The 23,409-nt window shown below is 37.5% G+C and overlaps 1 protein-coding gene across 5 annotated transcripts in view; it reads right to left on the bottom strand.

Moving 5' to 3' along the window:
• Window positions 1-23,409, bottom strand: part of Strbp (spermatid perinuclear RNA binding protein) — a 118,448-nt gene that overhangs the window by 38,656 nt on the left and 56,383 nt on the right. For all 5 annotated transcript variants that reach the window (XM_005345944.3, XM_026789729.1, XM_026789741.1 and 2 more), the window contains exons 5-12: window positions 23,094-23,238; window positions 16,853-16,944; window positions 15,966-16,061; window positions 14,725-14,836; window positions 14,055-14,152; window positions 13,737-13,848; window positions 2,327-2,419; window positions 1,104-1,303 (exon numbers count right to left, since the gene is read on the bottom strand). In XM_005345944.3, coding sequence (XP_005346001.1) covers window positions 1,104-1,303; window positions 2,327-2,419; window positions 13,737-13,848; window positions 14,055-14,152; window positions 14,725-14,836; window positions 15,966-16,061; window positions 16,853-16,944; window positions 23,094-23,238 — 948 coding nt within the window. The remainder of the gene's footprint in view (window positions 1-1,103; window positions 1,304-2,326; window positions 2,420-13,736; window positions 13,849-14,054; window positions 14,153-14,724; window positions 14,837-15,965; window positions 16,062-16,852; window positions 16,945-23,093; window positions 23,239-23,409) is intronic.

The following is a 23,409-nucleotide window of genomic DNA, read 5'->3' on the forward strand; positions in this document are numbered from 1 at the left end:
GAGGGAGGGAGGGAGGGAAGGAAGGAAGGAAGGAAGGAAGAGGAAAAAGAAAATGCCCCCCGTAAGATTGGACTGTCAGCAAGTCTGTAAAGTTTTTTTTTAACTGATGGATGTGGGAGGGTCTAGCCCACTGCAGGCAATGCCACCCCTGGGATATATAAGAAAGCAATCTGAGAAAGCCACAAGGAGCAAACCAGTAAGCAGATTTCCTCCATGGCCTACTTATGCTTCACTACTTCTCTCCAGGTCCCTGTCCTGTCTTCCCTTCAAGATGAACTGTGTATAAAGTGTAAGCTGAAATAAAGCTTCTCCTGTCCACACTGATCTTTATCACAGCAATAGAAAACAAATGAAGCAGTTATTAAACTCTTTTTTTTAAGTCTTTTAAGTCTTGGGTTCAATTTACAGTCTCATTTTAAACTCATATCCTCATCATACTTAAGCACCCAACTTATAAACAAAGCAGAATATACACTGTCTGGTATCTTTATCACTTTGTTACTATTTTTCTGTATAGTTCTAATCACTAACATAACATACACTCTCCATATATGCATTATTTATATCTCCATCCTATCCACACTAAGTTCCATAAACTCTTCTTACCTTAGCATATAGCATACTGCTTTAGCAAATGTAATATCCATGAAAACAGACTAATTCTATTTTATACCATATACTCTTAAATCACAGAATAAATAAAAATCAGACTTCATTGTACATACATGATCTGTGACATTTTGGCATTAGTCTACAATAAATCGGATTTATTTATTGAGATATTTCATTATTTGGGCACTTTCTACATACATGATTGATTATTCAAAAATCTTCATTATTATTCCCTATTAAAAAATTCTCAAGAACAAAGCATCACCAAAAACAGTGTACCATGTATAAATATATCTGGCTTAGAAATATGCTAGTGATATATTTTTCTATATTTTCTAAATTGCATACAATCAACACATATTATGTCACAACAACAACAAATGTGATGTGATGTGATGAAAGAAGTTTCTATGTTACTTAAAGTCTTTTACACACAAGCCCTTTATCTGAACAAAACAAAGGAAGCACTGGCAAGTAAAAGAATACTGTACCTTCACTGCTACATGAAGTTTTGCTGTTTTCTTGGATGGTCCTGAGGCTTCATATGTTGTACCATCCACATCTACAGACATTGTGAAGACTGGGGCATGGACTGGGCCAGATTGTGACAAAAGCTTATATTGAAGCCCAGGCCTGATCTGATTTAATCTCATTAGTGCATTCATAAGGTCTATTGCTTTACTGTCCAGAACTATGAGAGAAAGAGAAATTAGAACAGAAATTAATTAGCAAACCATTTTGCTTCAAACTATACATCTGTAGCTTCCATTAACCGTGGGATGGCCTAGAAAGGGGTCAGCACATAAGAACACTTGCTCTTGCAAAGACATGGGTTCAGTTCCCAGCATTCACATACATGGTAGTTCACTGCCATCTGTTAACTCCATTTCTAGGGTGGTGTGGGACAATTCTGTATTCTGTCAATTATGTTTTAAATAAATGCTGATTGGCCAGTAGCCAGGCAGGAAGTAGGCGGGACAATCAGACAGGAAGTAGAGGTGGGTCAATGAGAACAGGAAAATTCTGGGAAGGAGGAAGCCCATTTCTTCCTCAGTCCTGCCCAGACACCAAAGAAAAAAGATGTGACCTACCAAGCTGAAAAAGGTACTGAGCCATGTGGCTAACATAGATAAGAATAATGGGTTAATTAATATAAGTTATAAGGGTTAATAAGAAGCCTGAGCTAATGGGCCAATCAGTTTATCATTAATATAGATTTCTGTGTAATTTCTTTGAGATATACCAGTTGTGGGACCTGTTGGGAGGACAGAAACCCCCAACAAGCAGGCCCTCATGTTACACTAGGGTACTTCTTCTGACTTCTGCAGGCACCAGGCATGCACATGATACAAATATATACATGCAAGCAAAACATTCATAGACATAAAATAAATAAACATAATGTTTTTAAATATTTCATGTTTACAAAAATGAGAATTTTAAAATACAAATATACATTCACTCCATGAGAAAGTAATCTTTGAATTTCTTACACTAATCGAATGGTAAAAATAATGTCCCAATAATTTCTATTTGTCAGCATTGATGTCTTAAGCAATGAAACTTAGAAACTCAAAGTTCTTCTATTACCAATTTTGTCAACTCATGTCTATTCTTAAAATTCTATTTCAAGTTAATGAAACTCTTCATTTCTTATTTTTCTGAAGTTATAAACCTTCTCTAGTTCCCACAATAAGAATAAGGATTTACATACTTTTCCTTAAGTTTCGTTTCATCTTCTTATTCGGATCTTTATCATCCCCTAATCCATCTTCAAATGGCCTCTTTAGAGCTGAAGATCCAACACCTACAAATAATTTTGAGATCTTCACTGTCAGTTAAAACAAGGATCCTTTTAATATTTTAGTGGGAGCCGGGCGGTGGTGGCACACACCTTTAATCCCAGCACTTGGGAGGCAGAGGCAGGAGGATCTCTGTGAGTTCGAGACCAGCCTGGTCTACAAGAGCTAGTTCCAGGACAGGCTCCAAAGCCACAGAGAAACCCTGTCTCGGAAAAAAAAAAAAAAAAAAAATATTTTAGTGGGAAAAACTCAAAAAGATCACACAAGTTTTTCAACAACCAATTAAAACACCACACTTATAATCTAGAATATGCAATGTTCTTTTGAAACCATTTATTATCATTTTTGTAAATACCTATTCAACATTTATTCAGGTATATACATGTCTATGTCTATGCTATGGTCTGGATGCTTCTGTCCTCCTAAAATTCATATGCTAAATCTTAATTTCCTATGGAAAGATGCTGAGAGAAGTTATGTGAGAAGCAAAATCCTAATGAACATCAGTTAAGAGTTGTAAAATACACCTGAAAGAGAATCCCTCTTCCATAAGAAGACATATAGCAGGTGCCATCTTTTGGGAAGCAGAGGAAGGTAGATCTGAAGTCAAGAGTGGTCTACAAAGCAAGTTCCAGGGCAACCAGGGCCAAACAGAGAAACCCTATCGAAGAAGAAAGAGGAAAGAGAAAAGAAGAGGAGGGGGAGGGGGAAGAGAAAGAAGAAGAGGAGGAAAAGGGGAAGGAGGAGGGGGAAGAGGAAATGAACTATTATCAAGTGTTGGGTGGTGGTAGCACACACCTTTGATCTTAACATTCCAGTGGCAGAGTCAGGCAGATCTCTCTACATCTAAGGATAGCCTGGTCTACATAGTAAATACCAGGACAGCAGGGGCTATGCAGAGACACGTTGTCTCCAAATACCAGAAGGAGGGGAAAAAAGGGCCATTACCAGACACCCCAACACCACCTTGTCTTCTATTTTATAAAGTATTTTAACACGAGACTTAGAAACATAATGGAAAGGAACCTTAAAAAAAAAACTGATACTAATAAAAATGTTAGATTAAGCAACCAGTCAGCAATACTCCCAGGCTTAAGGCAGGAGCTTTGTGGCCCAAGTTTCAAAGAAGAAGTCATTAGCCTGTTCAAGTACATTAACGAATTCCGTCTTCAACTTAAAAACTAGTTCACGGGACTTTTCCTAAGAAAACTATGCTCAAGATAAATGCCCACAGTGAAATTCTGTATTTTCTCACTATCAAGATTTATTGTCTCTTGGCATAAACAGTTCAGCAATTGCTTGAGTCAATATTTTCCAGTCAGGTCAATCTTGATGTTCTCCAACAAGTGTCTACCTAGCATTATTTTGTTTGCATATAGTTGTAAGTACACCAGTCTTCTAGAATACAATATTTACAAGATAAAAGATTTTCAAAAGGGAACTATGTTTATTCAATCATTGCTCCACTCATTCTTTACATTAAAAGCAGTTTCCTAACTGACTAGAAAGTATAAGTAGGTTAAATAGATTTATGTATGCCAGCTATATGGACAGGATTCTGTGGCTTATTTTATTAGTCCTGTCATTGGAGAAGAGCTCAAATATCTGGGGCTAGTCACAGAATCAGGGAAAACATGGGCTTACATTTATACATAGCAAGACATTTTAACCTTCATGGTCTGGTAATGAGAAGAGATCACTTTTGAGGTTTGGCACGATCCTTAGTCCTTTATGTGTAACAACTTTATCTTCACAAGCACTTTATTGTTCCCATTATAAACTCATATATACATCTATTCAATAACCATTTTCAAAATTTACTACTTACAGGCAAAGTATTTAACATGTAACAGGGACAAACAGCACCCCTATTCTCAAACAGCTTAGTCACAAATGGTGGAGACTAATTACAACACACTATATAACAGTGAGGCAGGCACACAAGAGTTTCAGGACCTATAACCCCAATTTGGTTTTGGTTATGTCAGATTCCATGCACATATACACACATACACATTTTAATAATGTACTTTAACTTGCACATAGTATGTGTACATATGCAACTCAGAATGTACTTAGAAATTTTAGAATGCCCTCACTCCACAAACCACATTAGCAACGTGTACTCCCATCTCTAAATGATAGTTGAAAATTCTTTGATGGAGGAAGGTCATTGCCTTGGCCCATTTTATAGGTTAGAACATAGGTGGGTGGAGTAAACAGAACAGAATGCTGGGAGGAAGAGGAAGTGAGCTCAGACTCGATAGCTCTGCTCTCTGGAGCAGACGCGATGAAGCTCCGACCCAGGATGGATGTAGGCTAGAATCTTCCCGGTACGCGCACCTCGGTGCTACACACATTAATAGAAATGGGCCAGGCAGTGTTTAAATGAATACAGTTTGTGTGTTGTTATTTCGGGGTATAAGTTAGCCATGCAGCCGGGAGCCGGACTGTGGGAAGAGGCTCGCAGCTCCCTCAACAATTCTTGACCCCTAGTAGCAACCAAATTTAGACAAATTCTACGCAAGTGTATTCCCAATATGTACAAATAAACAAAAGAAGAGAATATTTAGCCTGAACAGGTTTGGGTGCCAAGTAAGATAAAATTGTGTCTTCTTGTTTTCTGGTAAACTTTTAGGGAGAATCACCCCCACTGCAATCTTATGCTATACCTAAGTAGGTGTGCATATGATTAAACGCAGATTCATTATGGGAAGAGAAATACCCAGTAGGAAAAAAAGCATGAACTAATCTATCAAAGAAAATACAGTACTACACACATTTATAAAAAACTCTTTCCTTGACCTCATAAAAAGAAGTTCCAAACAATAACTGGGGTTCTTGTGTCAGTTTTGACAGTGTATCCCTCAAATCAGCACTGCTGCTTTATTCCAAATTAAGTTATCTTGCTCCTTCTGCTAAACTGTGTGAATCCTTACCTCCAATGGACCAGACATCAAGAACTTCAAAACATTCAGGCAAGACCCTGACCACCTATAAAAGTAGTGGGTACTATAAGAAGTTCTCAGAAACCAATAAGATGATTCAATACTGAGTCATCAGATTTGGGCCTAAATACAAATGGGAAATGTCCGGTGCCTGGGAAAAATAAAAGCAGACTCAGAGGAGAACAGTTTATATTTTAGGGGTTGAAGCAATGGGTGAGCAGCTTAAGAATAATGGCTGCCCTTTCAGAGGACCTTGCTGGATTTGATTCCCAGCAGCTACATGGGCAGCTCACAACCATCTGTAACTCCAGTTTCCGGATATCTGATGCCCTCTTTGAACCTCATCAGGCACCAGGCACACTCATGGTGCACAGACATTCATGCAGAAACTCATGTACATGAAATAAAAATAATTTTTTTAAAGTTTAGAATTTAAAAATCTAAGGTCTAAGGTGCTATTCAATTAGACATTTATGTGATAAATGAAGAGGCATGGAAACTGGACAACAAGTACCAAATGGAAATGTATAAATTTAGGGCCTTCTTTTTGGTAAAAATAAGAAATTTCAAGACAAAGGCTAAATGAATCCGTATAAATAAAAACAAAAGGCTTAGGATTAAGAACATTTTTAGTATTCAGAGTTCAGAAACACAAAGAACAAACAGAGAAATCAGAAGCTGGCACTAGGGCTAGAAGAACCAAGAGAAAATGATCATGTGACACTCATATGAAACATAGCATTTCATGTCACACAAGTGTCCGGTAATACCAAAGGAAGAGAACACAGGACAACAGGAACTGTCCTACTCTGTTAGAAAAAGGGTAAACTTGTATACTTGACATATTTCTAGGTCCATATTTTCTGCCTGTAATATTTCCAAGACACACACATGCATGAAAGTACTCAAATTCTGTGGTGGCTGAAAATACTAAATAGCCTAAAAACCTTTCAAAAGTCAGATGAATAAATTGTGATAAGTGCATAAATGAATACTGTGGGCTATCAAGATAACAAAATAGTAAAACACCTAGAATTAATTGCAAATAATACTGGACAAAAAAGATTAAAGCCACAAAAGATTAAATTAGTGCAGCTCAATTTCTACAAAGTTTAAGGCAAATTAAATTACTGAAGAAAGAATATCCAGGTGGGAAAGTCAGAAAAAAAAATCTAGAAAATACCGTCTACAAGTTAGGACTGGAGTTCACACAGCAAGAACATAACAAGGTGGGATACATGGATGGTGCCCCAAGGAACAGACAATGCTCTGTTTGATTATATAAGTAACTTTTAAAATTAATTATTTGGGGGGAAGGGAGGCTAAGAAGATGACTCTGGTTAAGAGCACCAGTTTTTCTTCCAAAAGACCTGGTTTCAATTCTTAGCACCCACATAACAGCTACCTCTAACTCCAGTTCCAAAGAATCCAATGCCTTCCTTTTGGTCTAAACAGGTACCAAGCATGTATGCACTGCACAGACATAAAGGCAGGCAAGGCAAAAAACAGACACATACATAAAATTCAAAAAGTGTTCATCTAAGAAGGGTGGTGGTGGCGCACGCCTTTAATCCCAGCACTTGGGAGGCAGAGGCAGGCGGATCTCTGTGAGTTCGAGACCAGCCTGGTCTACAAGAGCTAGTTCCAGGACAGGCTCCAAAACCACAGAGAAACCCTGTCTCGAAAAAAAAAGAAAAGAAAAAAAGTGTTCATCTATGTCAAAGTTGCAGTAGGATAGAATAAGGGCTCAAAGCAAACCACTGAGTGTGGTAAGGGAAAGGTCCCAGGCAATACTTCAGAAGTGATGAGGAAGAAAGCCTGATAGAACAAGCTCAAATCATAGAAAAAGTTAAATATTTCCACATTCTGTAGGCTGCCATTTTGTCTTGTTGACTGTGTCCTTTGATTACACTCCAAAGTCCGAGTCTTTAAAGTATGGTGCTCCCGTTTCTTTACCTCCTCTTCCGTTGTTCTTTCTTTGTCCCACCTCCACTTCCCTCGCTGTTCATTTGCCTACTGCTCTTTTGTCCCGCTCCAACTTCTCTCTCTCTTTAAGACTTCATTTAGTCCCGCCTGCACTTCCCTTCCAAAGTGCTCATCCCCATGTCGCTCTGTGCCTACTTCCATTCCAAAGAGTTCCAAAGCCACATGCCGCTGAGCACCCCCCCCTCAAAAAAGTGCCCGCCCAATAGAGCGGCTGGCTCCAGTTCTGGAAGCGGAATGGCCGGTTCATGGAGCAGCATTGCCCATCAGTTTCACTAGCCTGCAACAACACAGGTTTCTATCTGGACCCGGCACAGGCAAGGGGCTTGGCCGTACGTTATCCATAGCTGGTATCTGCCTTCCATGCTCAGACCACTCTGGCACCTCCGCTTCTGCCCCGCCCTTTCCTGCTGACAACAAATCGACCCCCCCCCCACTCTAGAACTCTATAAAAATGTTTTATCCTTATGTTTCTGTTCTCTCTTCCAACGTCTAGTCAACTGATACAGATCACTAAGGCTGACCTGTTTCTCTGTTAACATAATGTGGCCACGACATGTTTATATCAGTGTGTGTAACAGTGTTTTCATGATGTAATTTAAGTTTCATGTATATATGTGCTTCCAGATTACAACAGCTCTAAAATTTAGCTTATAGTCCCAGTTTAGAATACCAGGTAATGGTACCTTGCTCTCAAGTGCCTTTATAGATCTGAGATTATGGCCTTTTAAAACAACAAGAGCTTCTAACACAGAGGCATGCCAGCCTTTGCAGCACCCTATGACTCCTCCAAGAAGACAGAAGACCTGCCATCTCCAGGCTTGCGCTGGGTTTGCAAAGCAACCCACACAGAAGCAAAAACAGGCCTTTTACCCAGGGAATCAATCAGCTTTTTGTGCCAAGACAGGTAAGACAATCTTCCCGTTCACAGGAAAAATCTTTGGGCCTCTCACACTCAAGAGCTAATGGCAAATATTTCTTCTAAGACTTATGTTCTCCAAGGACAAGACGAGGACTTGGGATTGTCTGCTGGCCAAAAGCTGTCTCATTTTTTTTTCCTCATCTATTTCTCCCAGATCTGTCTAAAGGCATTTGACAACTCAAAGTACTATTCTTTAACAGGCTTCCTAGTTCAGGTTTCAATCTTCAGAGGTTCAGAGTTCCCATTTCCTCTAATAGCCTTCTAACCTATGACTCAGGTCCCTAAGGCTGTCCTGTCTGTTTCTCTGTTACACCAAGACATAAAATCTGTTCCAGTCCTCTTTCAAGTTCCTGGAAAAGCTCTATCACTATACCAAAATCAGGTCTGGTAAAATCCAAGGTTTTAAGCGGAAAACTTGTATGACAAGAACTTTAAATCTTTGAAGAAAGAAACTGAAGACACCAGAAAGTGGAAAGACCTCCCATGCTCTTGGGTAGGTAGAATTAATACAGTAAAAATGGCAATCTTATCGAAAGCAATCTACAGATTCAATGCAGTGCCCATCAAAATCCCAGAAAAATTCTTCAAAGACCTCGAAAGAACGGTACTCAACTTCGTTTGGAAAAGCAAAAAACCCAGGACAGCCAAAACAATCCTGAACAATAAAAACTTCTGGAGGCATCACAATCCCTGACTTCAAACTCTACTACAGAGCTACAGTACTGAAAACAGCCTGGTACCGCCATAAGAACAGACAGGAGCACCAATGGAACCAAATAGAAGACCCGGATATCAATCGACACATCTTCGAACACCTGATATTTGATAAAGAAGCAAAAAAATATCAAATGGAAAAAAGAACGCATATTTAATAAGTGGTGGTGGCATAACTGAATATCAATCAACATGTAGAAAAATGAAAATAGACCCATATCTATCACCATGCACAAAACTCAAGTCCAAATGGATCAAAAACCTCAACATAAAGCCAGCCACACTGGACCTTATAGAAGAGAAAGTGGGAAGTACACTTGAACACATTGGCACAGGGAACCATTTCCTAAATAGAACCCCAGCAGCACAGACACTGAGAGAAACAATAAATGGGACCTCCAGAAACTGAAAAGCTTCTTGTAAAGCAAACGACATCATCAACAAAAAACAACAGCCTACAGAATGGGAAAAGATCTTCACCAACCCCACATCAGACAGAGGGCTGATCTCCAAAATTATACAAAGAACTTAAGAAATTGGACACCAAAAGATCACATAATCGAATAAAAAAAGTACAGACCTAAACAGAGAACTCTCAACAGAGAAATTTAAAATGGCTGAAAAGACACTTAAGGAAATGCTCAACATCCCTAGTCATCAGAGAAATGCAAATCAAAACAACTCTGAGATTCCATCTTACACTTGAAAGAATGGCCAAGATCAAAAACACTGATGACAACTTATGCTGGAGAGGTTGTAGGGTAAAGAGAACTAAAGAGAACACTCCTGCATTGCTGGAAGGAATGCAAGCTGGTACAACCCCTTTGGATGTCAGTGTGGCGATTTCTCAGAAAATTAGGAAACAACCTTCCTCAAGACCCAGTAATACCACGTTTAGGTATATATCCAAAGGATGCTAAATCGTGCCACAAGGACATGTGCTCAAATATGTTCAAAGCAGCATGGTTTGTCATAGCCAGAACCTGGAAACAACCTAAGTGCCCCTCAACTGAAGAATGGATAAGGAAAATTTGATACATTTACATAATGGATTACTACACAGCAGGAAAAAATAACAACAGCTTAAATTTTGCAGGAAAATGGATGGAGCTAGAAAACATTATTTTGAGTGAGGTAACCCAGACACAGAAAGACAATTATCACATGTACTCACTCATAGGTAGTTTTTAAACATAAAGCAAAGAAAGCCAGCCTACAAATCACAATCCCAGAGAACTTAGACAACAATATGGACACTAAGAGAGTCTTACATAGATCTAATCTAGGTGGGAAGTAGAAAGTAGAAAAAGACAAGATCTCCTGAGTAAATTGGGAACATGGGGACCTTGGGGGAGGGTTAAAGGGGGGAGGGAAGCAGAGAAACATGTAGAGCTCAATAAATATCATTGAAAAAAAATCCTTCACACCAATGTATCATAGTTTAAACTAACTGGTAGAAGTGGTTATTGAAATGCATTACAAGTTCGGCAAATTTAAAAAAAAAAAATCCAAGGTTTTAAATTTTAACCCCAGCCCGTTTTAAGCATATTTTGTAGGTTACTCCTGATGCCTATGTCAAGACCAACCTACAAAATGCTCCCAGGACAACACCAAAAGCACCTACACCAGCTCCTGGACTTCCCCACTGGTACCAGCTCTCCTGGATCAAGGACACCTGCCAACTAAAATCTGGTTTCCTCTGCTATTGTGTCTCATCCCATGGCTAGCCCCATTTCCTATTTTTTTCCTCCTAGACACCTACCTGCCTTCTTACCTTCCTCAAGAAACAAATGCCTGGCCTCTCTGAGATGACAATCCCAGAGAATCACAATCCTTTCCAGCCACACCACCCGCTGAATGTGGACCCACCAACACCCAGCCTGCATGCCAGGAGGAAGTAGCTAGACTTGAGTCTACGCCCTTTTTCCAAAGAGAGCCAAAAATGTTGGTCATAATTATCACCTCAACTTCCTGTCACCTCTATATCCAAAGAGTCTGGAATGTTAAGTCTGGAGCATAGCTCCAGCCCCTGGCATCCATCACAGCCCCCGGCATCCATCATAGCCCCCCCTGGCCTGGGAGTTGCATTAGTCTGCACTCCACATCCCAGCATGCCAGGTCCTGACTCTTCCCTTGGGGAGGGTCAGGACTACTTCCACAGAGTATTTAAATGGGCTCCCAGAAGAGAAACACATGGTTCCAGGTTTGCATGTGTTCCCTGCTTTCCTGTCTTCTCCCCACCATGAGCTTGGCCACCCGAGAACACCATACTTAATAAAACAATGGGTATTTTAATTTGGTTTGATCTGACCTAACTATTTCTTTGCACCAGCAGAGCCGACCCTCTTAGGATTATTTTTTCCTAACACTACCACAACAACAAAATAATAAAAATTAATAAACACTGCTCAATAATAATTCTAAATAGCAAGTCTCAATTTTCCAATTAAAAGAAGACTAACAGAGGGATTAGGAAACAGGATGATTCTTTTTGTTTCCTATAAGAAACATATCTCGCTGGGCAGTGGTGGAGCACATCTTTAATCCCAGCACTCGGGAGGCAGAGGCAGGTGGATCTCTGTGAGTTTGAGGCCAGCCTGGTCTACAAGAGCTAGTTCCAGGACAGCCACCAAAGCTACAGAGAAACCTTGTCTCAAAAAACAAATAAGATAAAATAAAATAAAATAAAATAAAATAAAATAAAATAAAATAAAATAGAAACACATCTCATTAAAGGCAGACACCACTTTAGGGTAAAAGGACAGAAAAAGATATTCCAGGCAAATAGAACTAAAAGACAAATAGGATATTCTAATACCAAACAAAACAGATTTCAAACCAAAACTAGACAGGACAGGAAAATTCATACTCATTAAAGGAAAAATTCACCAAGAACACACCATAATTCTAAACATTTACACAACAAAGGGGCAAATATGAAATTGGGTAACTTCATAAAAGAAACAATCTAAAACTCACAGACTGACACTAACACAGTGAAACTGTGGGACTCCAATAACCCACTCCCATCAAAAGGTTATCCAGATACAAACAGAGAAACTCCGGAGTTAAATGACATCATAAATCAAATGGACCTAACAGAACATTCTATGCAAACAGTAAAGAATTCACTTTCTTCCAAAACTGACCACAATGCAAGTCTCAACAAATATAGAAAAACTAAATATCCTGCATCCTCTGGTCACAAAAGTATAAAGCAGAATTCCAATAACAAAAGAAATGGCATAAAACAGACAAACTCATGGAAACAAGACAACAAGATACTGAATGAAAGTTGGGTCAAGGGAGAATCAAAAGGAAATTGAAATCAGGCAGTAGTGGGACAAGCCTTTTTTTTTCCTTTTTGGTTTTTCGAGACAGGCTTTCTCTGTATAACTGAACAAGCTGCTCTGGAACTAGCTCTATAGATCATGCTGGCCTTGAACTCACAGAGATTCAACTCCCTCTGCCTCCCAAGCAGTACATGCCTTTAATCCAAGCACTCGGGAGACAGAAGGAAGCAGATATCTAAATTTAAGGCCAGCCTGGTCTACAGAGCAAGTTCCAGGACAACCACAGAGGTGTAAAACTTCACAGAATTGAATCAAAATAAAAACATGATATAATATACCAAAATCTATGCAAAACACTAAAGGCAGTCCTACTAGGAAGGGCCACAGTACAGTGCCTATCATCAAGAAACTAGAGAGATCTCATGTTATATACTTGAAAACTTAAAAAAATAAAAAAGAACAAACATCCAAAGAAAGTAGAAAGAAATAATCAACATAAGGCTGAAATTAATGAAGTAGGAAAGAAAAATAACAATACAGAATCAATGATATAAAGAGATGGTTCTTTCTTTGATGGGGGGAACTAAAACAAAATTGCCAAACCTGTAGCCAAATTAACCAGAAAGAAAGATCTAATCAAAATTAGATCTAAATTAACAGAAGAGACTGGGGGGACACACCAGGGGTTAAGGGCACTAGTTGCTGTTGCAAAGGACCTGGATTTGTTTTCCACATGGTGACGCCTAGAAAGAAAGACACTCTCCAACATGTTCAGATGTCTGTAGGCTATGCAGTGTGCTCAGGTTTCCCAGCCTTTTTCCATTTACTAGTATTTACCAACTGTCAACCACGCTGGGGTGAGCCTTGGTGATGCAGCTGAGTCATTTCTGATCCTGTAAATAACTCCTCACCCACGGTTAACCCTAATAAAACTCATTGGTTCACCAAATTGGACTTTGGTGTTATCTGTACTTTGGTCTGTCTTGAATTCCCTATCTGGAGTGGAAAGATGAATGTATTTTGTCATACGAGTACAGGCAGACAAGTACAAATGGAGGGTGGTCATGAGTTTTTCAATACATTTTTCGCATCCCCTATATTTTTGTTTCCCTTTCTTTCTACAAAGTACTTGCAAGCTTCAGAAAGTTCATCACACTGACCAGTGACAGGAACGATGTCTCTTCTTAACGTTTTTATCTCCTCTTAGACCAGAGCCTAAAGTATGATTCATAAGTCTATGCAGTAACAAAATCTAGCAACACAGAAAAATAACCTGATCACTAATAACAATTGAGACAGAAGGCTGATATCACTGATGTTTTCGATAGAAGTCAATTAAGAAAAGCAGTAACTTGAATGACCAATGTTTAAGCTCCCTAAACAAGGTGCACACCACTACTATCAATGTTAACCCTCAACTCTAATGAGAAACAAAAACAAACAAAAAACCTTTCATACTCACCTTCTTTATCACTAACTGACCAGGAATACTTCTGAAAAGGCTTACTGGATGGAAGGGGGTCCATTTCCAACACTTTATAAATCTGGCCAAAGGCTGATAGTCTAAGTGCATGCTAAAGAATAAAACATTATATTTAATAAAATATCAATAACCATTCTCACTTATATGACATTTAACTCAAATTCTTTACATACTGATATTATATTACACTGGTAGAATTCCCAAATTTAAACATACAAGAAAAGTAACCACACAGAACAATTCAGAAATGGAAGATATGGTATCCCTTCTAAGCAATTAGTGATACCAGTCTCATACCTGTGCACTATGAGTGATTTCTTCTTTTTGCTGAGTGGTCATATAGCTCAGAGCATCTGTTGGGTCTCGTTCACAAGGATCATGAAGGCCAGGACCACCTAAGGCAAAGGCAAGAAAAAATAAAAATTTAGAAATAAGTTTAAAACATCAAAGTAACAAAAGAGAGAAGGAAAAAAACTGAAGAACTAAGTTAAAAGTCTGCTCAAAGAAGTAGAGTATTAAGGACAATCTGTCATTTGCAGTATGAGCACCTAACTACACCTATTTTTTACTGGAAGTCAACTAATACCAAAATGAGCCTTACTCCAAAATTTATAACATGATGAATATACCTAATCTGTAAATGGATCACATACTCAACTTTTCCAAATTCATGACTAGACTTGCAATCAAAATGAACTTCATTCTTATCAAATAAGCATTTACATTTCAAATTCAGACTTCTTGGTGAAGCAAATGCATAGTAGACACAGTATCTATTAGTACTCTTTATGTTAGTACATATAAAACAAAAATTAGAACATTGTAGCTGCTAAAATTCTAAAGAACACAATTCCTACACATCATTTTCCTCTTCAGAGGACAAACATTTAGTATATGTTTAGATAAATTAACTAAAATTAAGATTTTTTTTTCTTATTCTTCTGCCTTGAGAGTTTGAAACCCTTACCAGGAAGTAGTATTCCAGATGCCAAACACTCCATTACTCGTCTCAAGGCCTCCCCAGCGCCCAAAGGTCTATTACAAGTACCTATAGACTTTTCACATATAAGCTCTAGTGGCTAGAAGATATTAAATTACAAATTAGTACATGCACCAAGTGTTAAAAGGATTCCAGTTAAATGTGAGCTGATATTTCTATCTAAAAGGGAAGCCAAAAAGTATAGACAACTGAATACTTAAGGTCCATTTAACTCTTCCTCCATGATTATCTACTCTAATCCAACAATTTTCTAATTCAAGTATTTTTAGATATTTTCAAAAAATATTTGAGACAAAAACTTTGAATTTTAGTTACAAAAAATAAAGTTACAGTCATATGATTCATTTAACAAGCTTTTACATGAATAATAGCTAATAAATAACCAAGGTACCAACTGGTCTATCTAAATCCCACTTAAGTTAGGAACACTCAACTATAAAAGTTAAATTCATTTGAATAGCCTGTTCCAAGAGCAACAATTAGAATAAACCAAGAACCACACCTCTGTGTTTGTTACACAAATGTTCATAATCGCTCATTATTTTATAAATGAGTCCTTACAATTTTAAATTATTTTCATAAATTTTTAAATTGTAGTCCTTAGTGGATCAGGCATAATAATCTCCAAATTAAGTCAATGTTACAATATATGTTATGTCCTAATTAGTAATTAATATCAAGCAAACACTGCACTTAACCTAATTACAGACGTACTTTATTACACATATTATAACATTGCATTTAACCTAACATATTGGATCTGTATCTATATTTCATGAGAATTAGAAAAGACACCAGTCAATCAGATAATCGCCACAGAAATGTAACAAAACACTACAGCAATGGACCAGTCAAGAAGGCTATCATGGGCAGCAAGTGATCCATGAGTGATTAATGATCAGTCCAGAGTTCAAGCGGAACAGGACTTATTTCTAAAATTTATAAGACCTTTATAAAGATCAGGGGGATCTTTATAAACATACATGCATACATACATATGAGATTTCAAATTTATATATACATATATATATGACAAAAATGACAAAAGAGAGAAGTTATATGCATAAAAGAATTCATAAAACTGCATAATTAATTCTAGGGCAAAAAAGAAAATAGATGTCTTAACTACACTCAGAAGATAGTCGTCATTCTATAGTAACATCATTTCTAGAATTACCTCTGCTATAGCTTCAGATTTAAGTACTTACCCATCCTTTCAACGGCGCCCATGTGGGTACTCTGTTGCACAAATCACGCAGAATGCGGAGGACAATTACACATGATTTTAATCCATTTGCCCTTGCCTAAAACAAACAAAATGATTCCAATATCCCTGTAGAAATCCATTCCTCATTTGAAACACACTGGTCTTGGATAAGTTTTTTTTTTTTAATGAATACCAATAGCAAATAATTTACTGGTTATCAAGCAAACCAAGAAAAATCAAATTATGAAAATTACCAAGTTATGGTTCAGAAAGGCAGGTTTTTAAGTAAAAGGACTATAACATAAAAAGTCTTTTTGTGAACTCATGGCAACTACATTCCAGGCACCATCTTAACTTTCAGCTTTTCGTGTTTTTATTTTATAAGCCACCATCTACTACTTACAATAGTAAATCAAAAATAATTCCTTGATAACAAAACATCATGGAGGACAGCTCGGTGGGTAAAGTGCTTCCTTTGCAAGCATGGAGGATTGAGTTCAACCCTCAGAGGCTATGTTTTAAAAGCCAGGTGTGGTGGCACACACTTAGAATCTCAGGGAAACAGCACTCGAAGACCCGGGGGGCTTGCTGGCCAGTAAGCCTAGCCTACTTGTTGAAGTTCTAGATTGCAGTTAAGAGACCCTTTCTCAAAAAGTAAATGCTCCTAAAAAGTAACACTGATATTGACCTCTGACCTATGCACACACACACATGCATACAAAATGAAAGCTATTCTAAGGAACTTTATCCAAAGGAACTGATTTATTCCAACAATAACTCTATGAGCTACAAAGTATCTCCATTTCATACAGCATACAGAAAACACTAAGTGGAAGGTGTTCCAAATAAAACTGACACAGAACAGTAAGGAAGAAACAAAGCGCCAACCTGAAACCATTTGGCATGTCGCAGAGAAGCCAAGGCATTCAGGCATTTCTGCCTGTCCAGTAAGTCCGGAGGGTCTTTCATCATTACATTTTCTAGTAGTAAAATGGGATAAGGGAAAACAAATATAATTTGAAAGGGGGTTCTTTAAAAAATTATCAATAACAACCAAAAGAAAGCAGCATTTGAGTGAACTTGTAAGACTCCAGAAATTTTCATAACTTGGTTTTGTTGCTTTTTTTCTAATTAAGTGAACATTATTTAAATAAACAGTCATCAGATTCTGTGCAAAAAGAATACATTTTATCTTTAAGGATTTTTTTTATTATATTATGTGACACATTAACATATGGCATCCCTCAGTGCTACTTATCAGCCCAGCTTGTCTATTTCCTTCCTATGGCTAATAATACAGTTTTACATATTTTTACTAATAAAACTGTTAATGTGCCAATCATAGAACTACTGCCTGGAAAACAATGCCCTCCTGATGAAACAGCAAGTTTAATACTTCAGGACCTTACTACAGGTGTTTATGTGTTTCAATTTTATTAGGTAAGCAAAGACTTACTTTAAAAATTGTCATTAATTAATTAAAAACAACAGAACCACTGGAGTTGTGTTCTAAACACTTTTAACCCCAGCACTTTCAGACACAGGCAGATGGGTATCTGTGAGTTCCAGACCAGACTGGAATTCAAAACCAGGGGTGCATAAAAAAAACTGTCTCAAAAATGAATGAATGAATGAATGAATGAATGAATAAAAATAATTTAAAGTACAGAACTATGACCTATTTCACTCTTTGTAGAAAATATAAAAAATAGCATAAAGTGGACAAGTATTGACAAAAATGCCAAATACAAAGAAAAATACAGCTTTTAAAAATGATTTTGTAATCTGCCATCAGTATGTTTATGTGCACTGGAACAATGTATGTGCAACAAAGGAAGCACTGAAAAGAAGTCTATTATGCCTAAACCTGCTCATTTGGTTAAAGGTTAGATCAGTGACCACCAGCAAACACTGTTCTGCAGCGCACAGATGTTTTCTTAGTGCCTTACATGCAAGTTATCTGCCCCTGTTAACAAAATACTATCCTGGAGAGGAAGAAAGAGGAAAGCCATAAATGACTATGGCTTTATTATATGTCTAGACCCCTCAAAAGTGAAATAACTGAACTGGGGTATCGTGGTAGTCTTCATAAAATTCTGGACAAAGCCGAGCTGTCAGTTAACCCTACAGAACTTTTTAGTATGTCTAAGGATATTCTCAAATCTCCTTTCTCTCAATTCCTTGAAGTTTTCTGCAAAGACATTATGTCTGAACTACCATTCATGAAAAAAACACAAGGACATAGTAATATGATCAAACAGATGTAGCAATAAGGTAGAACCAAGAAGCACTATCCTCTTAGTCTAATTATGCCACAGACACTATCATTGTGATAATAAAGCCCCTGAAAGAAAACGACCATAGGTTTGCTCTGCATAGGGCATATTCAGCACCTGGGGAAGGCAGGAAAATAAAACCTGCAGCACAATTATGGACTGCAACAATCTACTGTCCTGACCCTAACAGGAAATATACCTGTGAACCTCTGCCAAAAAGAGCCAGAAGTCCACCCTGGCATCAACAGGTGAAAAGGAACTCTAGAACAACTCTTCTCTATCAAGCTCTGACTCTACCTCAGTAGTATGACAGAAAACACTATTTTTCACTATCTTCTTAATTTACAACTGCAATGTAAACATAATTTTTAACAATTTATCATCCCCCCAATAGCAAATATATTTCTATTATAAAATCACAAGCACCAAAGTTAAGGTCATGTTATTTATGGTCAGAAAGAAACAATCAACTACAAGTCCATGCAGAAACCCCAGGCAGGAAGGGACTAGAGGATTCTATACTGGACTCAGATTAGCTAAACAAAATATGATACATTCCTGCTTATAACAGCCCAACAGTTACCTCCCTTCTAAGGCCACTGTGAGTTTTTTCTTTTTATTTATATGTGGATTATAACATGGTGGGTATAACACTAACAGAAATAAATCTCCAATAAATATTATTCAAGCCATGTAAGATGTTGCCTATTGTTAATTTTTCTTTTTTTTATACACTGTACTATATTTTCTCAGACAGTATGTTGACTGAACATTCCCTGTGAAGATTAATGTGTGGTACTCTCTAGTAATCTACCTCTGTATCAGGTACGGTGCTAGGTGCTTAGGACAAAGGATAGGCGGAGGAGGAGGCGGCGGAAAAGACACCTGCCTTCCAAGGAACATAACTACACAACAAGCCAGCTCATTACTAGCACCACAGAGTACACTGTACACTAACTAATACTGCATATTTCAAGTGTGGTTTAAAGTTTAGCTACGTGGATGTGTGTGGCAGGGGTTACATACAGAAGGCTTACTTAGGCAGGAGGATCTCTGAGTTCAAGGCTAGCCTGGTGTATCAACCTGATGTACTTGGTGAGTTCCAGCGCAGACAGAGCTACATACTAAGTCTTTGTCTCAAAAAAATAAATAAATAAATAAACTTAAAAAATTAGTAAATAAGTAGCTCAGCTGTCTAAACCTCGTACATCATTCTGCTGAGACAGTCTGAGCACACAACCGTATTTGTAAGCAGAGTAGTTTCTGTGCTTCACTACTGTGAAGTTAGTTGTATACCCCACTGTATATGTAGTCTCTCACTGAACGCTGCAAACAATTTACTGTTTTTTTATTATCTATACTTTGAAATTAAGAAGTGTGTCCAATGTCACACAAAACTAATAAGGTGAACAATTGAACACACAGATGTTATGCAGCAAGATCTGTGCTTTTGCTCTTATACTTTTTTTTTAAGGACATACCTAGTACTAGGGAAATGGCTTTCTAATAAAGGGTTAAAGTATGCTAGCACTGATAGCATACAAGAAGTCTTACTTGTGACATTTTTTTTAGTATTTATTTATTTATTATATATACAATATTCTGTCTGTGTGTATGCCTGCAGGCCAGAAGAGGGCACCAGACCTCATTACAGATGGTTGTGAACCACCATGTGGTTGCTGGGAATTGAACCCAGGACCTTTGGAAGAGCAGACAATGCTCTTAACCACTGAGCCATCTCTCCAGCCCTTGTGACATTTTTTTAAAAGACTTTGTTGTTGTTGTTGTTGTTGTTTGTTTTGTTTTTCGAGAAAGGGTTTCTCTATGTAGTCCTGGCTGTCCTGGAACTCACTCTGCAGACCAGGCTGGTCTCGAACTCAGGTATCCATCCACCTGCCTCAAAAAGGTTATTTTTCATTCACTCTTGACAACTTAAAAAATAAATGGTGGTTTGAAGTGAATGGTTATCCACTTCTACACAGAAAATATTAAAGAGAAATCTAATGACCTATCTTAGCCCCAGTCCTCTGGCTCTGCCTGCTCTCAACCTTTCTTTCCTCTCATTTAGATTTTGTCAAACTTAGCAAGTTAAGACAGGGAAGAAAAATAGATAATTTGTGTATCTGCTGCAAATTGTGTGTTTGGGAGTGGTAAAGCAAGTCAGAATACTATAATACAAGGTCTTAGGATGGAGGAAGATAATATAAGACATTGCTTAACTTTGAGAAAGAAAATGAAGAGAAGGGACGAGCTTTCAGTGCCCGATATCCCTGAAAGCTAAATGTGCTTTGTGTTTCCATCGTATGCAGATGGAAAGATTTACATCAAGGGAAAGAATACTGTCTAGGTGAACAAACAGAACTGCATAATCCAGATTGCAGATGCTCAATTATGTTGGATGTTCCATGTAGCCCAGAAAATAGACAAAAAGGTGTCTATGACAAAGGCCCCATAGAAAAAAATGAATAAGCTGTGAAATAATCAAGTTGGCCAACAAGGCTGAGCTGTTAAGAACAGCAAAGAAAAACTTTCTGTCATTCAAGAAGAGAAGTAACATCTGTTAAGAAAAAAAAACAGCTCCAAGTTTACGCCTTAACCTTAACTAAACTCATATCAGCTGATGAGACAGCACAGGGAAGACTTTAGATCCTTAGTAACTCAAAACACCTCACACCTCAAAGACTGTGAATCTGTTTGATACAAATCCCCAATCTGTGATTAACAGAGCCTGTTCTCAGTGTCTCTGTACCAAAATTAAGGTTTTTAAACAACAGGTTAAGCCTGAGGGAATCAAAACTGTGACAAAAAAATCCCATGTAAGTACAAAAAACCACAAGAGAAAAAGCTTTGAATTTTCCTGATACCATGAAAGGTAAGGCAAGGAGCAGATATAAACAAACATCTCTCAATATAAAAATAATGTTTAGAGCCAGGTGGTAGTGGTACACACCTTTAAACCCAGTGCTCGAGAGGCAAAGGCAAGTAGATCTTTGTAAGTTTGGGGCCAACCTTGTCCAACAGTGAAAGTTCCAGGACAACCAAGGATATACAGAAAAACCGTATCTCAAAAAACAACCAACAAAAACAAAACCTTGAAAAAATAATGTTTAGTAGCACCTATAATTACAACTCTACATAGAAATAGCTGGTTTTGTACAACAGGGTCAAGTAGAACACAGCTTACCAAAATTAACTCATCTTGACACACCAGAAAACCAGAAATCATAGATCTGCTGTTAAAAAAAATTAAGCCATTTAAGAGAATGGTTCTTCCAAGGTGCTACAAAATGTTACATAAGGAATAAAGTACAGGCATTAAACCCAACTATAGATTGGATGTACTTTTATTTATTTGAATGACTCAAAAATGTATCTGGTTTCTGACTTTTAGTCGACCACATAACCTAACCCACCTACCCTCCCCCCAAAAAAAACTTTTTTAAAAAGGTGACCATCTATTTTAGTTCCAGGAGTCTATGATTCATGTCTAGGAACTTAAAGTCAAAAATCTACGTCACAGTTAAGTGTGCCTTTTTCTATATTTAACAATCTGAAATAAACTACAAAACTGACCTATTCCGTTTTACTTTCGTGGTATTTGTGCTAAAGGGGTATGAAATGAGATAGCAAATATTCTACTGGCCCATATATACCATAGGGCCTTGAAATTGTTTTGACAGAGTGCTAAATAGGTCAAAGGTCCAACACAGTGAAAATATCTCATGGCATTTATCTTTGAATTGGACTAAGAGTACAAAAAAGATAACTTGAAAAGATAAAACATAAGAAAATGAAGATCACCATACATAACTCATTACTTTTCAAAATTAGCAACAGTTAGGTAATTTCTCTTCTATATTTATGAGAATGACAGTGTCATAAAGTGATTTTTTTTAAACGCACATCTTATTTAAAATGTAACAGGGTAAAAAGTTTCTCAAAAATTTACTCAAGGCAGGTGAACTGGCTCAAGCCTTTAATCTCAGCACTGAAGAGTAGAAGCAGGCATAAGTATCTGAGTTCAAAGCCATACAATTCTACATAGCAAATTTCAAGTCAACAGGGCTATGCAGGGAAACCCTGACTCCAAAATAAAAATTTACGTGTGTGTGCACATACGTGCATACACACACACACACACACACACACACACACACACACACACACACACACAAATATACTCTCTGAAGATTAAAAGAGTAAAATATACTAATTCTTTTTATTCTATAAACCAAATGTACACACAAGAAATTCAACTTTTTTTGTTTTGTTTTGTTTTGTTTTTCGAAACAGGGTTTTCTCTGTATAACAGTTCAGTTTGTCCTGAGATCTCGCTCTGTTGAACTCACAGAGATCCCCTGCCTCTACCTCCCAAGTGCTAGGATTAAAGGCGTGCGCCCCGACTGCCCAGCAAGTAACTAAAATTTTTAAGGGTATGTAATTATTAGAAGTCAAACACAACATGTGAATAGTTTCAAAATAAGCAAGCAAATTTTAAAATACTTCTGTCTTAGACTATATTTAATTCTGAATCTGATCAGTAAGCCAGTATAATAGAACTGGTTAGCAGATACCAATGACTTCAAATTACACTAGAAAAAGGAAAGCAGACCATCGAAATGTAGGAAAATTAAAGCAGAATTAAAGCCCACATGATACACAGGTCTCTGAAACTGCAAAATATACTATGTAAAAACAAAGCTTTAAAAATATCATGGGATAGCATACAGAAACAAATGAAGTCTGTAACCTCCTAAATCCCAAAACATAGTTATCACAGTAAGGAAAAGAGCTGTTACATAAACAAAACAAAACAGATATGTATGTATGTGGATATATATACACACATGTACCTCCATCTTTCTTCTCCAATTCGTCCCTAATTAGAGGAGAAGTAAGTATCACCTTCAAAGTCAGTGTGGGCTCTTTCGTGTTCCGAATTATAATGGAAGCTTCACTTATACATTGTTCCACTTGGTATTTCTCTTCTGTCAGTTTCTAAAAGTCACCAAGAAATCAAAAACACTCAATCAGATTAAAATCTCTAAATGGGACACTTGTGACAAGTTTGTGACTAATATTAACTGTTAATATCACTATGCAAAAGAGTAAATAAAATCCACCACTGTAACTAGTTCCTTACTTCAGGGACAACCTCTCTCAACTTAA

This window comes from Microtus ochrogaster, chromosome 4 (genome assembly GCF_000317375.1).
Source record: "Microtus ochrogaster isolate Prairie Vole_2 chromosome 4, MicOch1.0, whole genome shotgun sequence".
Lineage (NCBI taxonomy): Eukaryota > Metazoa > Chordata > Mammalia > Rodentia > Cricetidae > Microtus > Microtus ochrogaster.